The sequence below is a fragment of the Sorghum bicolor genome, chromosome 3 (assembly GCF_000003195.3).
Source record: "Sorghum bicolor cultivar BTx623 chromosome 3, Sorghum_bicolor_NCBIv3, whole genome shotgun sequence".
NCBI lineage: Eukaryota > Viridiplantae > Streptophyta > Magnoliopsida > Poales > Poaceae > Sorghum > Sorghum bicolor.
The window spans coordinates 7,441,511-7,462,824 of record NC_012872.2 but is presented as its reverse complement, the minus strand read 5'-3'; the positions used below and the strand labels follow the sequence as shown (position 1 = coordinate 7,462,824).

Below are 21,314 nucleotides of genomic sequence, written 5' to 3'. Positions count from 1 at the left end.
TCCACCACGCGACCCTTGTGCTAGCTTTGGAGCGGATCAGAGGCAGGCAGGCAGGCAGGGTGAAGTGGCGCGGTTGGGGGGGTCGTGACGGCTTGATGGATTTGGTGCGTCGCTTTGTTGTACGCTAGCGCACGTCCAGTCGCCTTTTGTTGAGTCGCGACAGGGGCTCCGGCCGGTCACCACCACCGTACCGCCTCGATCAGCCGGTCAGGTCACAGACTCCGGCCTAAAGCTAGCAGCCCTCGATTTAATTTGTTGCATGTCAATCTGCGGACACTGAGACACGACACTGCGGTAGAGCGGCGCGGTACACGCACGTTGGAGTGGACGCGCCAAAATATAATGGGAGCTGATGCGGAGGGAGCAAATAGCCACGTACGTCAGTCCGTCCTAGTGCTGCTGACTGCTGCGTTGTCTGGCACCCATTTCCACCTCGGCGGTATCTAATTATTATTTAATTATAAATTAATTAAGTTTCAAAATTATTATTTTACAAATTATAAATAAACTGTATAATTAATTTTTATTTTTATCAACATTTAATGTTTTATACATATATCTAAAGATTTGATGTAACGAAGAATGTTAAAAAAACTTTTAGAAATTAAACCTTGATTGGACAGACTGACTGACTAACCCGCGAACGATCGTGTGTTCCGGCATGGGGACACCCGGGGGCACTAGTGCACTACCGCACTATAGTACGGTCTGCCATCCACCGTACGGTCTACGGAACGGATCGAAGCTACACGACCTTGTACTTCTATACGCGGGTCGTGGACGTACTATGCATGCATGCATAGATGTTGGCTACGCGCTGCCGGCCGGCCTCTCACTCAGGGGCTCATACGTGTCCACATACTACTAGGTATAATCTTTTCCGAGACGGGTATTTTGGATTAATTGAGACGGTCAAGGAAAAAGTCTCGAATGAAAGGTCATTATAAATAAGGTGTTTTCGGAGGCGTTTTACTGCCCGCCATAGTTAATCAAACAGAAAAACAAAAAAAAAACCATATACAGGCTTGCCGAGCCCATCCACAGGTCCGTCAAGACCATCCACGATTCATCACTGCCTGCAACTAGTCATCGGATCCACCGCGAATGACGCCACTGGAGCGCCCTTCATCTCCTCCCCACCGGACGCCATTAGCGCCCCTCCTCTCCTCCCCACTGGATGCGTCGCCGGAGGGGTCCTAACCACTGGATCTCGGCTGAACACGCCGCCAGGGCGCTCGAGGGCCATGGGGAGGTCGTCGAGCTCAAGCTCGCTAGGCTGCCACGCCGCCAAGCCACCAGGTCATCACGCCGTGTCGCGTCGCAGCCGGGCCGCTGCGTCACCAGGCCACCACCTCCATTAGGAAAAATATTGATGAAGTTTTAGATAATAATTAAGTGATGGAGGAACAAGTGTCGTTCTAAGAGATTTAGGTGGCGCCTTGCCGCCTTCATAGCAGGCATATATACTTACAGAGAGCATGTTGTAGATGCACCTATGGCAGAAGTAATGTCACTAAAGGTAGAACTGCTTTTAGCTCAACAGATGTGATGCAATGGTTTTATTATACACTCAGATAGTATGGAGTTTGTGGACACAATGAAAAGTGGTGTCACATCTACAGCAGGGGCGCCAAATTTTTATGAATGTTTCCAGCTTTGGCAGAGTTTTGAATCAATATCTTTGGAGCACTGTGATCGGGAAGCCAATAAAGTTGCCCATGAGTTAGCTAAAGTAGCTTTGCCGGCAAAAAATATATATATTTGGATTGATGAAGCCCCAAGACTTTATTCTTGAAAACCTTATAAACGATGTAATCTTATTTGATAATCAATAAAATACGCCAAATGGCTTTAAAAAAAAAGAGAGAGAGCGATAGGCAGGCTCATAGTCTATTTTTCAATCAACGACGACAGAAACGGAGGAAACACTCCACTCGAGGGCGTGTTTGTTTTCGCTCGTAAGCGCGTTCGCGTTCGCGACCGAGGAGCGGAAAACGTGAGGTCGTAGCCCATCAACTTTGGTGTGGTCATAGCCCATCATAACCTGTTGGGCTATCGTGCCTCGGTGCATCAGCTTCTCGGTTGCATCGATACTGCCAAAGCTAGCTGCAGGCCCGTTTTAGGGGTGCGGTGTGCCCATAGCTCATCGCCTGTTGGGCTGTCAGTTCGGCGAAAGGCGCGATGGGTGCATCGATGATGATTAATTTATGGGCCGCGGGCGTGTGTCACGCTCCGCTAGACAGGAGGAAAAGCCACCTACTAGTCTCCTGATTTCATGGGCTGGGCCGGGTCAGAACACGGCTACGGCAATTCTACACCAGTTGGATCACAAACCGTTCCTACCACCTCCTTTTTGCATTACTACTAAGGCCTTGTTTAGTTCGCAAAAATTTTCAAGATTCCCCGTCACATCGAATCTTGCAGCACATGCATGGAGCATTAAATATACATGAAAACAAAAATTATTTGCACAGTTCATCTGTAAACCGCGAGATGAATCTTTTGAGCCTAGTTACTCTATAATTGAACAATGTTTGTCAAATAAAAATAAAAGTACTACAGTGCCGTTTTTCACAAGTTTTTACGAACTGAACAAGGCCTAACATTCGTGGGCCTAAACCTCACCGAGGCAGATGATGCTTTGTCTCGGGGAGGAGCCCGGATGGGGAGGGGCCTGGGGGACATCGAAAGAGATTGGCAACGACGACCCGGACAGCGACGCGGATGGGTCCAAGTCCAAATTAAAGCTGCATTTTATTATTATTATTTCCCATTGTTGTGTGCGAGCCATAAAAGTTTTTTTTTGTCTCAAATCTCCGTCTCTGTCAACACCGCCCTCCCCTCCTGTTTCCTGCGTGGAAGCCAGAAAGTGAGACAAGAATCCAAGAAACGAGACGAGAACTCGAGGAGGAGCTGTCCGCTCTGCTGTCCATGTCGTCGTCGTCGATCGTCTCCCACAAGGTCGCATTAGAAAAATATCCGGCGCCCGACGAGGCGGCGACCCAACAGCCACCCCACGTCCCGCTTCAGGCATCACGTCGTCTCGGCTCCGCTTGGCACCACGCACACGGGGCGCAGCAGCTGTGCTTGTGCATACGGCCACCCGGCTGGCGTCACGCGGCGACGTGTGTCTGCTGGCGTCGGCCACGACACTTCATACCACTATAGCGACCGCCGGTACCGGCGCCGGGCCACCGAGCCATGTGCTTGCGTGCCCGACGACGACTTTGCCGCGGCTACTACTGTCAAGTCTAGGCCTTGTTTACTTCCATCTAAAAATTTAAAATTTTTCATCACATCAAATCTTTAGACGCATACATAAAGTACTAAATATAAAAAAAATAAAACTAATTGCACAGTTTAGTCGAAATTTACGAGACGAATCTTTTGAGCCTAGTTAGTCTATGATTAGACAATAATTAGCACAAACAAACGAAGTGCTACAATGTCACGAATTTTTTTACATCGAAAACTAAACACGGCTCTATTTATTATGAGAAAAAAAAATACTACTAAAATATAATTTATAAGATAAACGACCAAGATCGATATCTGCAGCTTTCTCAGCTAGCAGTAGCTAGCACATGGTGCCGTGCGGCGGTGCGAGCCGCGCAACGCGTGCACGCCAGGCACAGGCAGCGACGGCCGAGGCCGACCGGACGACGGGCTCCATCTCCGCCATTGACAAATGCAGCTAGCTGCCTGCGGCGTGCGACTGTGCGGTCCACACACCAAAGAGTAGCGCAAATTAAGGCCTTGTTTAGTTCCAATTTTTTTTGCAAAATCGACACTGTAGCACTTTCGTTTGTATTTGACAAATATTGTTTAATCATAGACTAATTAGACTCAAAAGATTCGTCTCGTCAATTTCGACCAAACTGTGTAATTAGTTTTTATTTTCGTCTATATTTAATACTTCATACATGCGTCTAAAGATTCGATGTGACGGGGAATCTGAAAAATTCCCCGGCCCGTCGTCTAATTCATCGTCTAAACAAATATTTTTTAGAAACTAAACAAGGCCTAAAGCTTTGCTTCCTGCGCGTTTAAAGATACGCCATGTGCATAAAACCTATTTCTTCAAAAAAAATGTGCATAAAACCTAGCAGCTCTACTCGCGCTAGCTACCTCCCCGGCCCGTCGTCTAATTCATCGTCGGTCTCCTGGTCTAAAATAAGCCTAGTAGCGTCGTCTTAGTATTAAAATGCATGGAACCTGGCTGTGAATCTAGACACAATCTGTGATGCTCGTAGACTAATCGAGAAGGTCGGAAATCTAAACTTAGGCTACCCAAAAGATTAAAAACTTTTTCAAAATTTTCCGTCACATCGAATTTTACGGCACATGCATAGAGCATTAAATATAGATACACTGCTACAGAAAGCGGCTTTACTCCCGGTCGGGAAGGGGCTTTAACCCCGGATTCCGAGCCGGGACTACGCTTCCGCAACTAAAGGCCCCCTTTTACTCCTGGCGCAATTTGTCTGTATATCGCTAGACGAATCCTTTAAGCCTAGTTACTTTATCATTGAACAATGTTTATCAAATAAAAATAAAAATACTACAATGTTAAAATCTAAAAAAATTTTGATCTAAACAATGCCAGGCCCTATTTAGTTTCCCACCCAAAATTTTTTCATCCATCCCATCGAATCTTTGGACACATGCATGAAACATTAAATGTACATAAAAAATAAACTAATTACACAGTTTGGTTAAAAATCGCGAGACGAATCTTTTAAGCCTAGTTATTCTATGATTAGTCTTAAGTGCTACAGTAACTCACATGTGCTAATGCCAGATTAATTATACTTAATAGATTTGTCTTGCAGTTTCCTGACGAGCTATGTAATTAGTTTTTTTATTAGTTTCTAAAACCCCTCACGACATCCTTCCGACACATCCGATGTGACATCAAGAAAATTTTCATCTCCAATCTAAACAGAGCCTTAGTTTGCCTCGAATCTTAACGAAGTTCACTCGAGCAAGCAACTGATACGTACTATGTGTTTTAGTTTGACGAGACTCCACGCTTCGTCAAAGAACTAATTGGGGCGCGAGGATGTGTCATGTAATTGCTTGACTTGACTGCAACCAAGGTATGAAGTAAGCGTGCTTTAAAAAATTAGGCAAAAGAGTACTTCATCCCTTTGGAATTAGTAAGGCCTTGTTTAGTTCTATCCAAAAATGAATTTTTTTTAAAAAAAATTCTGTCACGTCAAGTCCATATGCATGGAACATTAAATATAAATAAAAAATAACTAATTCACAATTTGCTTTCATAGGTTTTCTTTCAGTATAACAATAACTAGGATTTTATATTATAATAAAATCATGTGTTGCTAAAAAAGCTTTGGTCATAGGGTTTTTTATAACAAAATGTACACGCATACTACTTTTGTAAATCCTTCCACTTTTGTATCACGTGATTTTAATGGTTGGATCTGAAATTATACTTAAATGAATGTACGGCTGCATATATAATGCTTTTGTATGAAAACAACTCGTTAGTTGCGGCCGCCTGCAATGAAATCAAATCAAAGATGCTCGGTTCTTTCTTTGGCTCTTGCCAACAACTTTATAACCGGCCGAAAATAGAGCAGTGACGATTCACAAAATTAAGCCTTCTTTTTAGAGTGTGATGGTTCCTTTTTTTTTGGCTAGAGAAAAAGGTGTTGGAATACATTTTTTTTTCCTTCCATGACGCTGTCCGATGGTTAGGAATAAAAGTTGAGCTTGTGTAGGCTGATAGACTCGCCTATCGGTAGCAAGTAGCAATAGCAACTTGCTGTTTGTGAAGGGAAATGGAATGGCGGCAGCGGCGCACTCAACGTGTGCCTAGAAAGTCAAGAGCTCATAGCCCCGTACACATGAGTTAAGAGGGCACCTGGTTATAATTCATGATGAAGAAAAATGGGGGAAAAAATGTGATCATTTCTTTTCAGAAATACCGGGTAGTGTACAAGTCTTCCCTGGTGTACTACTACCTTAATTAAATCCAGCCTTGTTTGACCCAACTACATACTACAATTAGCTAGACGTACTCTTCTTTCTCCAGACGAAATACTGGTATCTAACCTTCCAAATCCTTTTAAAAAGGACTGCAGTTTGTTCATCACAGCAGAGAAAATGAAGCAAACCTACGAACAAACAATCCTTCAAGTCCAAAATCTGAATTATCATACTGCAGCAACGCCCGGACACCTTTCAGTGGAACTTAACAGCTGACAGAGAGTACTCGGCTGCATCCGCTTATGGGGCGATGTTCTTCGGATCCACACCAATTCTTGGCGCCAAGATAATCTGGAAGACGGCCGCGCCACCGAAGGTCCGGTTCTTCTTCTGGTTGGCCATCCACGGGCGATGCTGGACAGCGGATCGGCGGTTCCGGCATGGCCTTCAACAGTCCAACACTTGTATTATTTGTGACCAGGCGCCGGAGACGTTGGATCACCTGCTGCGCGGTTGTTGTTTCGCTAGGCAAGCCTGACACATCTGGGTTACTAGGCTGCATCTGTGCGTTCGCGCGCCAGCGGAAGAGGGACCTGCGTTCGAGTGGTGGTTGTCGTCCAGGAAACTGATCCCAAAGGCTCTGCGACAAGGTTTCGACTCTTTCTTCATGCTGTTGGGGTGGCTACTCTGGAAAGAACGAAATGCGAGAACGTTCGATGGCGTGGCGATGAACGTTGTTCAGCTAACTGACGCGGCCGAAGCGGAGGCCTCCCAGTGGTGTCTAGCGGGCAACAGCAGACTTCGATTGTTCTTAGCGAGTTCTTAGTGTGTTTCTCTAGTTTGCTGCTAGACTTGTTCTAGTGAGCGTGCTTGTTGTTTTCTCTGTTTGGGGTTCCTTTGGTAACCTTGTTGTTACCAGTTCGTTGGACTTTCTTTCTACTTAATGAAATACACGTCGTCTGGCGTGCTTTCAAAAAATAAAACTAATAAAGCCCCCACGCCATCGTTAACAGTCATAGGTTATTACCGGAAAAAAAAACAATCGTAGGTTAATGATACATACTGTAAAAGTAAAACGCAAACGAATAATCGAACACGTCGTTCGGACGGTACATTAACTGCTGCGATTAAAAGGTAATCGTTCCTACAAATGAAGCGATTAACCAGTCTCACCTGTCCACACGGAGCAGCAAAGGGTGAGCCACTAGTTACGATTTACATGATGCGGGCTTCTCGCGTATCGTATCAGTGATGATTCAGTGACAGGAAAGGCGCGCACTGCGCCGCCCCGCCCGGGGGACGATGGCGACCGCCGACCACCGTCGGGTGGTCTCGGCTGACATCACCTCGCTCTTTTCACCGGGCCGGCCACCACCACCCAACAGCGAATTGAAGCTGACGCACGTGATGGCGCGCGCACCCCAGCGGCCCTCCTTGGCGCGGTGCAGAGCAGGCGATGAAGCGGCGTTCGCTACGCCGGGACGCGCGGGGTGGCCGGCGCCGACGGTGCCTCCGGCTCCGGCTCCGCGTTCAGGTCGAGGCCGGCACGCGGCGACGGGGCAGCAGCAGCAGCGGCGGCGGGGACGGGGACGAGGACGGGCTCGTCGGGCCGCGGCGCCTGCGCGGGCACGGGAGGGGCCGGCGGGGCGGCGAAGTCCTCCCAGGAGAAGCTGGGCCGCCACGCCGGCGCGCGCGGGGCAGCAGGCCGGGCGCCGGCGCCGCACAGCCGGCGGGAGGCGTCGCGTATGCGTCGGAGGATGGCGTAGAACTCCTCGACCTCGGCGTCGGAGGCCTCGTCGACGGCGACGGGGGCGGCGGCGGCCGCTGCGGCATCGCCGGTGATGTCGGTGTCGGGGCGCTTGCGCTTGGCGGTGGCCGTGGTCGCGTCCATCGTCTCCCGGCGTGATGAGCAGAGTGCGCGGGGAGGAGCGAGCATAGGAATGGTTTGGTGGCTCACGAGCGCTTTGGAAGAAAAGAAAAAGGGCTGCCGGTTTATTATAAGCAAGCCAAGTGAAGCCAAGTGAAAGGAGGCGAATATTTTTCCTTTGAAACTTCTCCTGTGAGGGGTGGTCTTCTTTTTCTAAGCTGGGGCCAATTGTTTATGCATATACTGTTAGACTAACTATTGGTCTCATAAGTTTCAAAAAAAAACTATTGGTCTCATAAATATACATTTCTGTATATATATTTTTTTTAAAAAAAACAATTGCTTATATCTCTTCATTTTGTAGTTGTGAGAAAATATTAGTTAAATTACTAACAGTGCAAATCGAAATTGAAAGTATCATTAAGAGACCACGACATTATTTCTACTATCACTAAACAACAACTTTGATCCTCCACCTCTAGCATCTTAAAGAATCTCGTGAGGTTAGTAGTAAACTCAACTCATGGCACCACTGAGATCACATGATTTCAAGCATCTAACTAAGGGTGCAGTGGCGAAGAGCAAAGCACACGCTAACACTGTGTGAGGGGCAAAATTTCGTTAACGCCCTTTGCTGGTTGTATGGTAGCTAAGGCCATGGTTTTAATGACATGTTTCTAGTTGTCATCTTGTACCATTTTTAATAATATTAAGTAAAACGACAAAGTTCAGTGATTTCGTGTAGTGTGGAAAACTTGGTGGCAAGGTGCTTCCCCATCAAAGCTGACATCGTCCACAAGGTACACGTCATTGTTTGTCCTCGGGCGTATCTCATTGAAAGAAAGAAGCTTTAATATACACCGTGTAAAGACACTAGACTGAGCAAAATGAAAGAAAGGAATTTAATCATGTGGTCTACTAGGTACACCAACACTTGGTTGTAGTGTACCACATAAAGCATTATTGGTCCTATAACCATGTGTTTGCAACCACATATATTGCTGTACAATGATGGCCAGCTTCATAATTATCCATTTGAATGCACCACAACTTGTCGTAGATCTAAAACTCAACAAACGAACTTCTAATTTTTAAATATAACATCTACATATCCTTTTCTAAGCCAGGGACAATTACTTATGCATATACTGTTAGACTAACTATTGGTCTGATAAACATACATTTGCATGTATAGTTTTTTTTAAAGCAATTGCCTATATCTCTTCATCTTCTAGTTGTGAGAAAATGTTAGTTAAATTATAAACAATGTAATAAAAAATAATAGTATCTTTAGAGATCATGACATTATTTCTAGTATCACTATGCAACAATTTTGCTCCTCCGTATCTTCCACCTTAAGAACCTTGTGACGTTAGTAGTAGACCTAGCACTTGAATGGAGCCCAAACAAAGCTCAAGGCACCGCTTAGATCACATGATTTCAAGCATCTAACTAAGGGTGCTATGACGAACAACAAAGTACACGCCAGCACTGCGTGAGGGGCAATAGTGGTTGAGGTGTGCCAAATTTTGTTAATGTCGTTCGCGAACCGTGGTTGTATGGTAGCTGAGGCCATGTCTTTAATGACATGTTTCTAATTGTCATCTTGTGCCATTTTCAATAATATTAAGTAAAGCGACAAAGTTCGGTGTTCGTGTAGTGTGCAAAACTTGGTGGCAAAGGCGTTTTCCCATCAAAGCTGGCATTGTCCATAAGCTACACGTCATTGTTTGTTCTTGAGCGTATCTCACTGAAAGAAAGAAGCTTTAATATACACCAAGTAAAGACATCAGGCTGAGAAAAACAGAAGAAAGAGAATTAATCATCGGATCTACCAGGTACAATGGCACTTGATTGTAGTGTAGTACCATATAAAGCATTGTGTAAAAGTTTATCCTAGCCAGGTGATGGCTTCGAGGCATACACACATTTGTCAACCTATTTTGTTTTCCTAATGTGCAAATTAAAGCGGTAAAGTTTAGGCCATATTGTTCCACTCAGCATCGGCGATTGCCTCCACATATACACATCGATATTTGTACTTGATTATATGTCATTGATGGAAGCGTACATCGATATTTGTACTTGATTATATGTCATTGATGGAAGCGTGGTTTAAAAGTTGAATTGCATGGCAGACTCAAAGTTAACCGAAAGTTGTAACAAGGCGATAAGTGCTCAATAGTTCAATGTCACATAGAAAGTAGTACTATTTGATGAAAGTAAAGTAAGCAGAATCAAAGTATCTCATGGACACACCGTTGAGTTATTTCCATTGTCATTATATGACAATTTTGATCCTCCATCTCTTGCATCTCACAAATTTATGACATTGGTTGGGGTGTAAGTTGCGTCACACTCTAGCGAAGCCCTTGACTAACCATTGAAGAAGTTGTAGTGTGCATCTTGGGGGGAGGGGTCTATATATGAATGTCTACGTACATTATTCGGACAATGCTTGACTTTTGTGAGCGTCAATTTGAGCAATGGTTGTGTTGTCGCTCTAGGGCGATCCTAGCCAACCGGGTCTATGCTAGAAGCCCGGGACCTGGTAGGAAGATATGTTAAGCTCTAGTCCTGGATCCACCAGAAAAGGTTGGAGAAGACAACGTCTTTATTGACAGCAAGATGTCTATAGGGACTTCGTGAATCTTATGATCTGCCGGCTCAATTCTTTAGAGTTGCGTATGTGTGCTTATAGAGGCAAGTATGTGTGTGTTACGAGTGTTTCCTTTATACTGCCTAATTCTAAAAAAAAAAAAGGTGCTGCTGCAGCCCGTGTCATTCACCGTGTTACGTACTAGAAAATGGGACCATCTAGCCGCCGCATTTGTGCGCGACACTCACGCGGGGGCAGAACTCGTTGGCACTTGGCAGTCACCAATAGATGGAAGCGGGCTTTGATTCCAACAAACAGAGGGCCACCTCTTTATATCACGCGCTTCCGTGCTATGCTATGGCCAGCCAAGAACAAAAAAAAAAAAACCCCTCGTACAGTTCCTGTGCTTGCACCTTGCAGGTTGCCCCCTCGCGCGTCTGAACCGAACGGACGAGCCGTCCCGCTCCCGCCTGTCCGTGCCCTTGCAGCATGCGCGCGCCCGGGCTGCCCGTCGGTGACGTCACGCAGCGGCGCTCCCGCACGCCCGTCGTGCGTCACGACGGGGCGACATCGGCACGTCTCGTCTTCCTCTGCGACAACGACGGCGAGCGGTGCTGCTTCCTTATTTTCCGATTAGTCAAGAAAAGTAGCTTTCGGCGTCGGCAACTGTGTGTTGCTACAGCCCGCGAACGTCCTTGTTGTAAAGTTGAAGAACAAGGCAGTGGTTACAGTACACTATAGTACAAGCGGATAGTAGTTTAATTACTTGTTGGAAGATTAACGGAAACTCTACCTAGCTAGAGTATGTACTACTCTGTTTCCATTTGTCCTTTCATTATCTCATCTCTCGTCACCGAGATGGTGATGCTATTTGTCCTTTCATTATCGCTACCTCTATCTTCAGTCTTCAGTGTGAAATTACTGTGTTATGAGAGAAAAACATTGAACGAACAGGCTCTAGTGGAGGAGATAAAGTAGTGGACGTGGAGGGCCACAAGCTAAGGCCTTGTTTAGTTCCAAAAAAATTTTAGTTTTGGATACTGTAGGACTTTTGTTTTTATTTAGTAATTATTGTCCAATCATGGACTAATTAGATTCAAAAAATTCATCTCATGATTTACAGGTAAACTGTGCAATTAGTTTTTGGTTTTATATATATTTAGTGCTTTATGTATGTGCTGCAAGATTCGATGTGACAGAAAATCTTGAAATTTATTTGGTTTTTGTTGTGAACTAAACAAGGCCTAACTTCAGTGATGGACTGCAGATTAGTGATTCGTCTCATTGGGACTTTTTCATGCGAGACTCCGAATCTGCGGGTACATCTTAGTCATCTTAGGCCTTGTTTAGTTACTAGAAAATTTTGCAAAAATTTTTTATATTTCTTATTACATCGAATCTTTAGACGCATGTATGAAATATTAAATATAGACGAAAATAAAAACTAATTGCACAGTTTGGTCGGATTTGACGAGACGAATCTTTTGAGCCTAGTTAGTGCATAATTGGATAATATTTATCAAATACAAACAAAAATACTACAGTGTCAATTTTCTAAAAAAATTTTGAACCAAACAAGGCCTTATTATTTGCTGTTTATTATTCCCGCCTTTGCCTTTGAAGATTTATCGATTCCTTGGTAGGACGTTCGGTACCCCAGCCAAGAGAATGCAACTTTGTGGACAAATTGGAATGAAAAGTATAGTAGAGTAAAGCTGGCACGCGCATGGTCGGGAATCACTCAATGCAAATTTCCAAAGGCATCGCCATTCCATTCGCCAATGGTGCGAAAGGCTAGCAAAATGCCCTCAGGGTTTCCACTTTATTTCCACATAATTTCTATGGTACGAGTACTCTAGTGCCTTGCAATTCCATAGTAGAGCACCCTGCTTTTCTAAAGGTGCTAGGTTAGGTTGCTAATCCTACATTAGATACAGTAAAGCTGTTTGATTCTTATGTAGATCCTCTCTGTGCCATACCATATACGATAGAGAGTATTAGTATGTGACTCCATCGACAGAGTATATATAGAAGGATCAATAATTATTGTTCAGAGGATTAAAACTGATGAATTTTCATTTTATAATATGATGGCCCTATATATGGAGCATCGACTTAATTCACAACCACACACACTGAAAAGTCATAGAGATAAGAATTCTCTATAATATATCTTTATCCGCTTGAGTTTATCAGCCATTATTTTTAAGTTATAAAATAGTTTTTTTTCTTAAAACAGATGGCATGGACAACACGATTAGCCGCAGGTCGACTCCCCCAAATCCACACGATTTTTGAGCGAAGAAAATCCGCAAGCACAATGATGGCCTCTGGTCATGGTCTCTCCGGCGACACGGAAACCAGGGCGGGAGCGGGCCCCGTCCGGTGACATCATGCCGCTGGCGTCACATGCAGCTGGTAGCACGGGCATCACCAGCCCCCAGCCACGGTGACCTGGCGCGCTCTCTCGCCCTCCACCCCGTGACCTTGACCAGGGAAGAGAACACGGTAGGTCAAGGTCTCCCTAAACAACTGCCACCGCCGGGACGCGGGTCCCACTCGACACCCACCCAGCACCAGCAATCCAGGCCCCACTGGCCCAGCAAGTCAGACACGCGCGTGGCATGATGAGTCAGCGGTGTACGGGATGGGCATCTATCTCTACGAGAGGACAAATCATGGAGCCGATCGAGCGCGTCATGCGATCGGGGCCTCATGGCCGCCGTATATTCGTGGGGTGGTGGTAGTACGATCGATCAGGCGTCGCCGCACAAAGTGCTTCAAATTTTACTACTAGTCAAGCCAACTAGTCAGTGAGGCCTTGTTTACTTGTAAAAAATTTTTAGATTTGGTACTGTAGTATTTTCGTTTGTTTGTGGAAAATATTATCAAATCATAAACTAATTAAGATCAAAAGATTCGTCTCGCGATTTACAGACAAACTGTTCAATTATTTTTTATTTTCATTTATATTTAGAGCTTCATGCATATACCGCAAGGTTCGATGTGACGAAAAATTTTGATTTTTTTTTTGTTTTTAAGTGAACTAAACAAGGCTTGAGAGTGAGCGAGTGAGTAGAGTTCGCCTGAGAGTGAGCGAGTGAGTGGAGTTCGCCATGGCCGAGCACGACGAACAAACGCCCGGGACTATGCGGCCAAAGCCTTTTGCATTCGCAGCATTGCATCCACGAGACGATGGGACAGTGAGGCGATGCCGGCCGGGGCCGCCGAGGATTTGCTCGATGGTATTGGCGATGATGTTTCGTCCATGACGCGACCGTGAAGCGGATAGACCGCACTCGTTCGGATCCTACAATGAAATGGAATTCGAATTTGGGAACAACCAAAAGCTGGGCTCGTAGATTTGCTGCCCGTAACTATATCTCTCTATTTATTTATTTATTTATTTATTGTTTGTTTATTTATTTATTTATGAGCATGCCTCAGTTAGTCAGTTGCCCCGTCGATCTTTTGGTACTATTCTCTTATACTGAGAGTCTGAGACGGTGAATGGAGGGTTTTTTTTTTATACCAGCAGAGTGAGTGAGTGACGATGAAATAAGTCACACAAAAACAAACGAGTGACGTTGAAATACACGATTGCGACATCTACTCTCTTCAAGTCATGACGCGGTACATTTGCATATTATAATATAATAAAGAGTTAAACTTGGCCTAGCTGCACAGATGAGTCGAGACAAGACGGGCAGGTGCAAAGGTCGTTTCCTCTCTCTTACCCGACCTAATCCGGCTTCAACGTTAACGAGGTGTCTGTCTGAAGGTAAAGCGTTTCATCATCATCATTGGATTGCTCACTTATCTTGAAGGCAACTGCTGAATGCAAATACACATGTTGCATCACCAATTGTACCAGTTGCACAAGTGGGTGCATGCACATCTGCGGTCAGACTTGACTGCCCACTTTTTCTTTTTCTTTTTTGGCGGTGGGGCGTTGTGTAAGGACATTTTTTTCAAACTAGAAACTAAGATAATTTCTATGATTAAAGTCCCAACTAAGTAAAATAGCAAGTGTACGACCCTGAAATTAAATACGATATAAGAGAAAATCCTTTTTATATATAAAAATATTTACATTGAGGTCTTGTTTAGTTCGTAAAAAAATTTGCTTCAGGTACCGTAGCACTTTCGTTTTTATTTGATAAACATTGTCCAATCATAGAATAACTAGATTCAAAAGATTCATCTCGCGATTTACAGGCAAACTGTGTAATTAATTTTTATTTTCATAATTTTATTTTCATCTATATTTAATGCTCTATGCATATACCGCAAGATTTGATGTGACGGAGAATCTTGAAAAAAAATGATATTTTGGATGAATTGAACAAGGCTTGAAACCAAGATGTAAAATGATTTGATAGGTAGATAATACGATAGAGGACATATTTAAAGAGAAACTCATCTGTTCAAAGTATGATTTTGACACGTACTATCTAAATGACTTGAAATATATGCGCCGTCCCCGCCGAGGATTTGCTCGATGATCGTCGTGGTCGTAGCGATGTTTCTTCGTCCATGACGTGGGCCGTGAGGCGGATAGACCGCACTAGTTCGTTCCGAGCTACAAGATCTGCTCTCCTAGATTTGCTGACCGCAATTACATTTATATAATATATTATCTCTATGTACTCTTTATTTTTACTGAGAAAGTGACGTGAGCTGAATGGCACCTTTTTTTTTGAGTTTACCTGCAGAGTGATGGTGGAATATATACAACTGTCAATACCTAGCTACTCTTTTCAGTCGTGACGCGGCCGTGAGGCCGATAGAGACATTTTATTACGGAGTAGGAGTACCCAAACCCCCAAACTATAAATTAGATATTCTACCCTCCTGAATTTTATAAAACTGACTAAATAACACACCCTAAGCGTTTTTTTATGGTGGTTTTTTCTACAGCGAAGTGGTTTTATCTTTACCTTTTTTATTTATTTTGAATAATAATAATAACAATAAAAGAAAAAAACATAAAATAAAAAAAAACTATTTTTGTTAGAATCCACGTGGGTAGATTTACATAATGAATATAAAATATGATATGCTTTAGTACAAAGTTTTTACTGTAGTTTTAGATTTATGGTTTTTTGTAATTAATTAAAATGATTCATAACGATAGCTTCTAAGGTCTAATTATGGTGAAATTTTTATAGTGGGCTAATTATTATGTGCTTGAACTATATTAAAAATTTCATACTCATTCGATGAAGTATAACTTAGTGATAAATAAAGCATAAATTTAAACAACATAAACCAAAATAAATCTATAACTAAGTTATACATGATCCAATGAGTATGAAATTTTTACTGCAGTTAAGCATACAATAATTAACGTACCATAAAAATTTCATCATAATTGGACAATAAAAGTTGTAGTTATGAATTATTGCAATTAATTACAGATAATCATAGATCTAAATTTATAGAAAAATTTTATACTAAAGTATACTACATTATATATTCATTGTGTATAAATTGGATTTTTTTTATTTTATGACTTTCCTATGATTTGTTATAATTTTTAAATTTTTTAGTAAAAAATAAAAGAAAAAGAAAAAAACAAAATCGATTCACTATAGCTAAACCATCGTGTAAAACCTCTTAGGGTGTTATTCGATGGGTTTTGTAAATTTTAGGGGTAAAATATCCAATTTATAATTTGTGGGATGAAGTAGTGTATCCTATATAGTTGACGGGTTTATATGGACTTTTTCTACTTTACGATGAGTCTAGAGGAGACAAGCGGTTCGAAAGTTTGTTTCCTTATATAACATTTATTACTTACGAGGTGTAAGTTTGTCTAGTCTAGAGAAGTTCGTTTGAGTGCCAGTTATTTAACAATGTTTTTTTTTCCTCTTATAGCAAATCAATAAATAAATACTTTTAGGTATGACTTTTAGACAAGTAAACATCCTTGTAGTTTGAAGGCAACAGGGTGAAATGTTAGAATACGTACTCCTTTTGCATGACCAAATGTGGCAGTGGCACAAGTGTCCTAGTGGGTATAGCCAGCCATGCCATTTGCCACGGCACGGCACATCTGTGGCGGGACTTGACTGCCCGCTGTCTGCGTCGAGTGGTGTGTGAGCGAGTTGCATTATCTTGCCGTTGTTAAAACGTATGGTCATCGTCGAAGGATGCATATACGAGTTTAAAAAAGAGAGAAAATCTCACTTATCAAGTATTTAATATAATGCTTATAACATCTAATTAGTATCACTAGATTAACTATACTTTTCATGTATATATTTTTAAAATTAAAGCTATTTGAAAATAAAATGTTGATATTATTTGTTTGTTTACTACGTATTACTCCTCCGTATATATACCACAACAGCTGGAAAAGTTGCTTAGCCTGGTAACCTGCCGACGGCCCGCCTCGTACATAGTAGGCTGGAACGGCTACCATCGGCCCGGCAGCTGGGCTGCACTGCACCCTTGATGGGCGTCGCCGTTCAGCCGCGCCCTCGGCCTGCTGGACGGTGCTGGAGCCGACATCTGAACTTCTGGGCTAACACAACTCGGCGGCCGGCTTGGACCCTCTCCACTGCTTCTGAGTTTTTTTATTTTTTGATCGCCAGTCGCTACAGCTTCTGAGATTTCAGCACGGGCACATGGCAATTGGCAATGGCAATGCCGCAACAGCCGCAATGGCATGAACGAAACGGAACGGAAGACGACACAGGATGGAATTCGTTTTGCTTTTGTCCGGACCAGCGAGGCATGCATGCATGCATCATTTGCATCCGATTATGCTTGTTGCGAGGAAATCCAATCCCTCATAAATCACAATTTGGCTCGTGCTGTCGTGCATGGGTACAGTACAGACGCCCAACAGGTAGCGGTACACGATAAACACGGAAGCTAAAGCTGCCCTGTGCGTGTAGTAACGCTCATGGCCACGACTCCGTCAGATTCTGCACCGGATCCGAGGGCGGCACGTACGGCATCTACAGCCTACTCCAGGATAATGGTCCCCGTTCCTCGGTTTGCGCGTCCGGTTGCAGAAAAAGGGCGGTCCCGTCGTCGCTCTCTATCCTCCATGCGCGGCCGCGGCTATGGTGGATGGCCGCACGCGCTGTCAGTGAGTGTCCCCAGCACAGCACAGCACAGCACGGCCGGTATCCCATATGGGCAGAGGGCAGGGCAGGGCAGGCAGCGCCGGCGGGGCCCCCCTTCAACAGAGGTTAACCATGTGAAGGGAAGGGAAATCACAGCCGCTGCCGTGTGCCCGTGTCTGACGGGAAGGAGGGAGCCACGCGGTGACGCACGTACTACCAGTACCACCGTCCAAAATGGATCTACGCATACGGTGTACGTAGCCGTGTAGGTGAGCCCCAAAGCGGCCGGTCGTGCTACGTCACCTATTACATACGCTACGCATCGTCTGTACGTGTGTCGTCACTCGCCCACACACTACAGATGCCTTCAACTGGGCGGACGCGGGAAAAGAAAACCGTCTATACATTATATAATAATCTCCTCCGTTAACCTTTAGAGCATTCCCTTTAATCTATTCGTTTATATGAAAAGTTATGATTGAAAGTAATATTCGCTGATTTACTATGGGAGAAAAATACTACGTACTAACTAACAGAAAAAAAAATATATATGGATTATAGAGTTCTAAAGTTTAAAGTAGCGGATCCAAACAAATCCAAAATGAGTACAAAACGCAAGCAAACTGGAACTTTGCTGCTGCTGGTTATGGTTCGTGAAAAGGACGTTGCGACGTATCGGTATGAACGGCAATCAAAGGGCTCATGTGCAGCGTACCTGATCTAGCATGTTCAGCTTATATATCAAATATGTCATCTATTTAATAGTATTTTTCTTTTGTAACCAATCAGAAAACAATATTTTTATTAATGAATTATTGGCCAAGTGAACAGACTATTGGTGCTCAAGACTGGCATTCGACATGTACGGATCCCGGAGATACGTCCGAGAGACAGGTGATGATGAGGATGACGACGATCCAAGCTAAGGATTATGGAGATAGCAGGAGTTTGGCTGTCATGCATGCTCCACTCCAATGATTAGTACTAGTAGGCGCCGTAGTAGTTCGTTTCAATCGGGGCCCATCATCATCATCAATTCATTATCAGATTAACAAAAATACAAAGTAGGCATCAGATATGGAGTACCGATCAGAACTATGGCAGCAGCTGCTGACAATAATAGTCATGTAACGACCCAAAAACAAGCCAAACATGTGAGTTACTGGGCTACACACCTGCACGAGCCCAGCCGTGCCCGTGTCTCACGGGGAGGAAGGACCCTGCCGCGGACACTGGTTCCAAAGAATTTTGCAAATTGTTTTTAGATTTCTTGTAAAATCTAAATCTTGCGAAACATACATGTATGTAACATTAAATATAGATAAAATAAATAATTAATTATATAATTTATCTATAATTTATGAGATAAATTTTTTTAAACCTAGTTAATATATAATTAGATAATATTTACCAAATACAAACAAAAACGCTACAGTATTTATTTTATAAAAATATTTTGAAACCAAACAAGACCTCGATGACGAACACGTATATTTAACGGTTGGCTGACAGAGCTAGAGCTTGTACGTACTACTATCGCAACCGTCTACGTATAAACCTATTGGTTTGACTAAAACGCCATAATTAAAAAGTATTATTCGTTAATTTATTAAAAAAACACTACAAATGACCTCAAAAACACAAAACTTTTTAAGATTTTCTGTCATATTAAATTTTACGACACATGCATGGAGCATTAAATATAGTTGAAAATAAAAACTAATTACACAGCTTGTCTGTAAATTACAAGATAAATCTTTTGAGCCTAGAAAATTACTAAATAAAAACAAAAACACTACGATATCCTAACTCAAAAAAATTTAGAAAGCCTTAGTGAGAGCATGAAAGCGAACCCCTCGTGGGATGTCGTCACTGATCAGATCCCGTCGCCGACTCGCCGTATCCGACAGGCAATGGTTGCGTCGTGCTGAAATGTTAGGGTATGGCGTGTCACGAGATTACGTCAAACTGTGTCAGTGCATGTGCACGCGAACGCTTGTTCACTCCGGAATGTAGTAGCATGCAGCATGGCATCTTGGGCCTCAATCATTTGCTTGTGCATCGGAAGGAGGCCCAGACAGATTCCCCGCAAACCACGCGGCACTCATCCCTTCCCTTGCGCGCTGTCGAGATCGATGGATTGGCAAGGCCCGGGCCGGGCCGGCGTGAGTCCGGCCGGCGCGCGGTGGGGGAGAAAACGACTTGGATTTGCCGGGCGGGACGCCGGTTTCCCTGGCGCGCCGTGGCCTACCCATCGGCCGGCCGAGATCACGCGAACCTGCCGCGTGCCGTGCCGACTGATCCGGAGGCAGGTCCCGGTGTCTGGTCTCTGGAATCTCGGGGTGCCGCTAATAACTTTTTTCCTTTTGTTGTTTTGTTGTGTCGCCTTGTACCGTGTTTTGCTGTTCTCCTCCTGTTAGTCTGTCAAGCTGTCGAGCTTTCCTTAAGACTTGCTGTCACGATCATGGTCTTCAGAATATGCGATTCCGAATCAGAAAGGAGGGGGGGTCTTTGATCAGATCAACGATTTATCACGCTATTTGCTGTATTAAAAAAAGATTACTCATATCGCACGCCTTATTCTGCGCCGATTCTTTAATTAGGACTGTCTAAAAGTTATGTTATCTTCATCAAGGACTAATGTTACAAAAACACGTGAGATATAGTAAGATGATGGTTCATGATGTGTCGAATAAGTAGTATCAACCTCATGAATATCGTAGTGAGAGATGATAATAATAATGACATAAGAGAACAAATCTGAATAAATATATTGATTATTACTGGATGGAACGGTATATAATAATACATTGATTTTAGTAGTATGCAATGAACAATGATTAAGTTGGCCTAGAATGAAGCCACGAGGACAGTTAGCTGTTTCATTTTCCGCACACTTTGTAGTTTGACATTAAAAAAATGTTATAAGCATATGCATGTTGTGGCATTGTTTAGTTGGGATTTTTTTTTTGGCTTTGCCTACCGTAGCATTTTCGTTTGTATTTTATATTTATTATCGAATCATAGACTATCTAGACTCAAAAGATTTGTCTCGCAAATTATAGGCAAATTGTGCAGTTAGTTATTTCTTTTATCTATATTTAATGCTTCATGCATGCGTCAAAAGATTCAATGTGACGGGAAATTTTAAAAAATTTTGGAAACTAAACAAGGCCTGAGTTTAGTTGGATGAAAAATAAATACATGAAAAATTTGGTTGACCATGAAAATTCTGGAAGAACTCGTAAGACGCGACGTCGAACGTATTTTGGTTAACCCATTTATGTAATATCGATTCATAGAAATTTTTGCTAGGTCGATCTAGCTGTTAACCACATAGCGCGCTTGTCGCATGTTGTTTGTGTTGTATACTCTTTTTTTTCTTAATATAATGATACGTAGATCTCTACATATTAGAAAAAATACATAAAAATTGCATCTAATGAAGTGATCCAGCACTTTGTATTTAGTTTATTTTAATTGAAGTTATTTAGACGGCCAAAATAATTGTCCTAAAATACACCAACAAGAGTACGTAGTGATAGTATATATAGACCACAGGTTTTCATCCTTGTTTATTTTAGAACTAGTTCGATTAAGAGAGACATGTAAAGCTTAGGTCCTGTTCTGCTCTAAAGCGAAGCCTAAGTTTTGCATTACGGAGTAACAATCTTGATACTGGCTTGCGATCCTGCTGACTGTGCTGACTTGTTTTTTCTTTGAACCGACAACTCTGGTGCCTTTATATATATATATATATATCATCAGCAATGCTTCTGTACGCATTTGCCTTGAACTATGGCTTCCGTAACGGCTG

General features: G+C 43.2%; 1 protein-coding gene across 1 annotated transcript; it reads right to left on the bottom strand.

Moving 5' to 3' along the window:
- On the bottom strand, window positions 6,959–8,127 carry LOC8065874 (protein NEGATIVE REGULATOR OF RESISTANCE). Its single transcript, XM_002455208.2, has one exon. The coding sequence runs from the start codon at window positions 7,886–7,888 to the stop codon at window positions 7,424–7,426; it is 465 nt and encodes a 154-aa protein (XP_002455253.2). The 5' UTR covers window positions 7,889–8,127; the 3' UTR covers window positions 6,959–7,423.

Excerpts from the sequence above, each read along its gene's own strand:
- LOC8065874 (XM_002455208.2), bottom strand. The coding sequence starts at position 7,888 with ATGCTCGCTCCTCCCCGCGCACTCTGCTCATCACGCCGGGAGACGATG.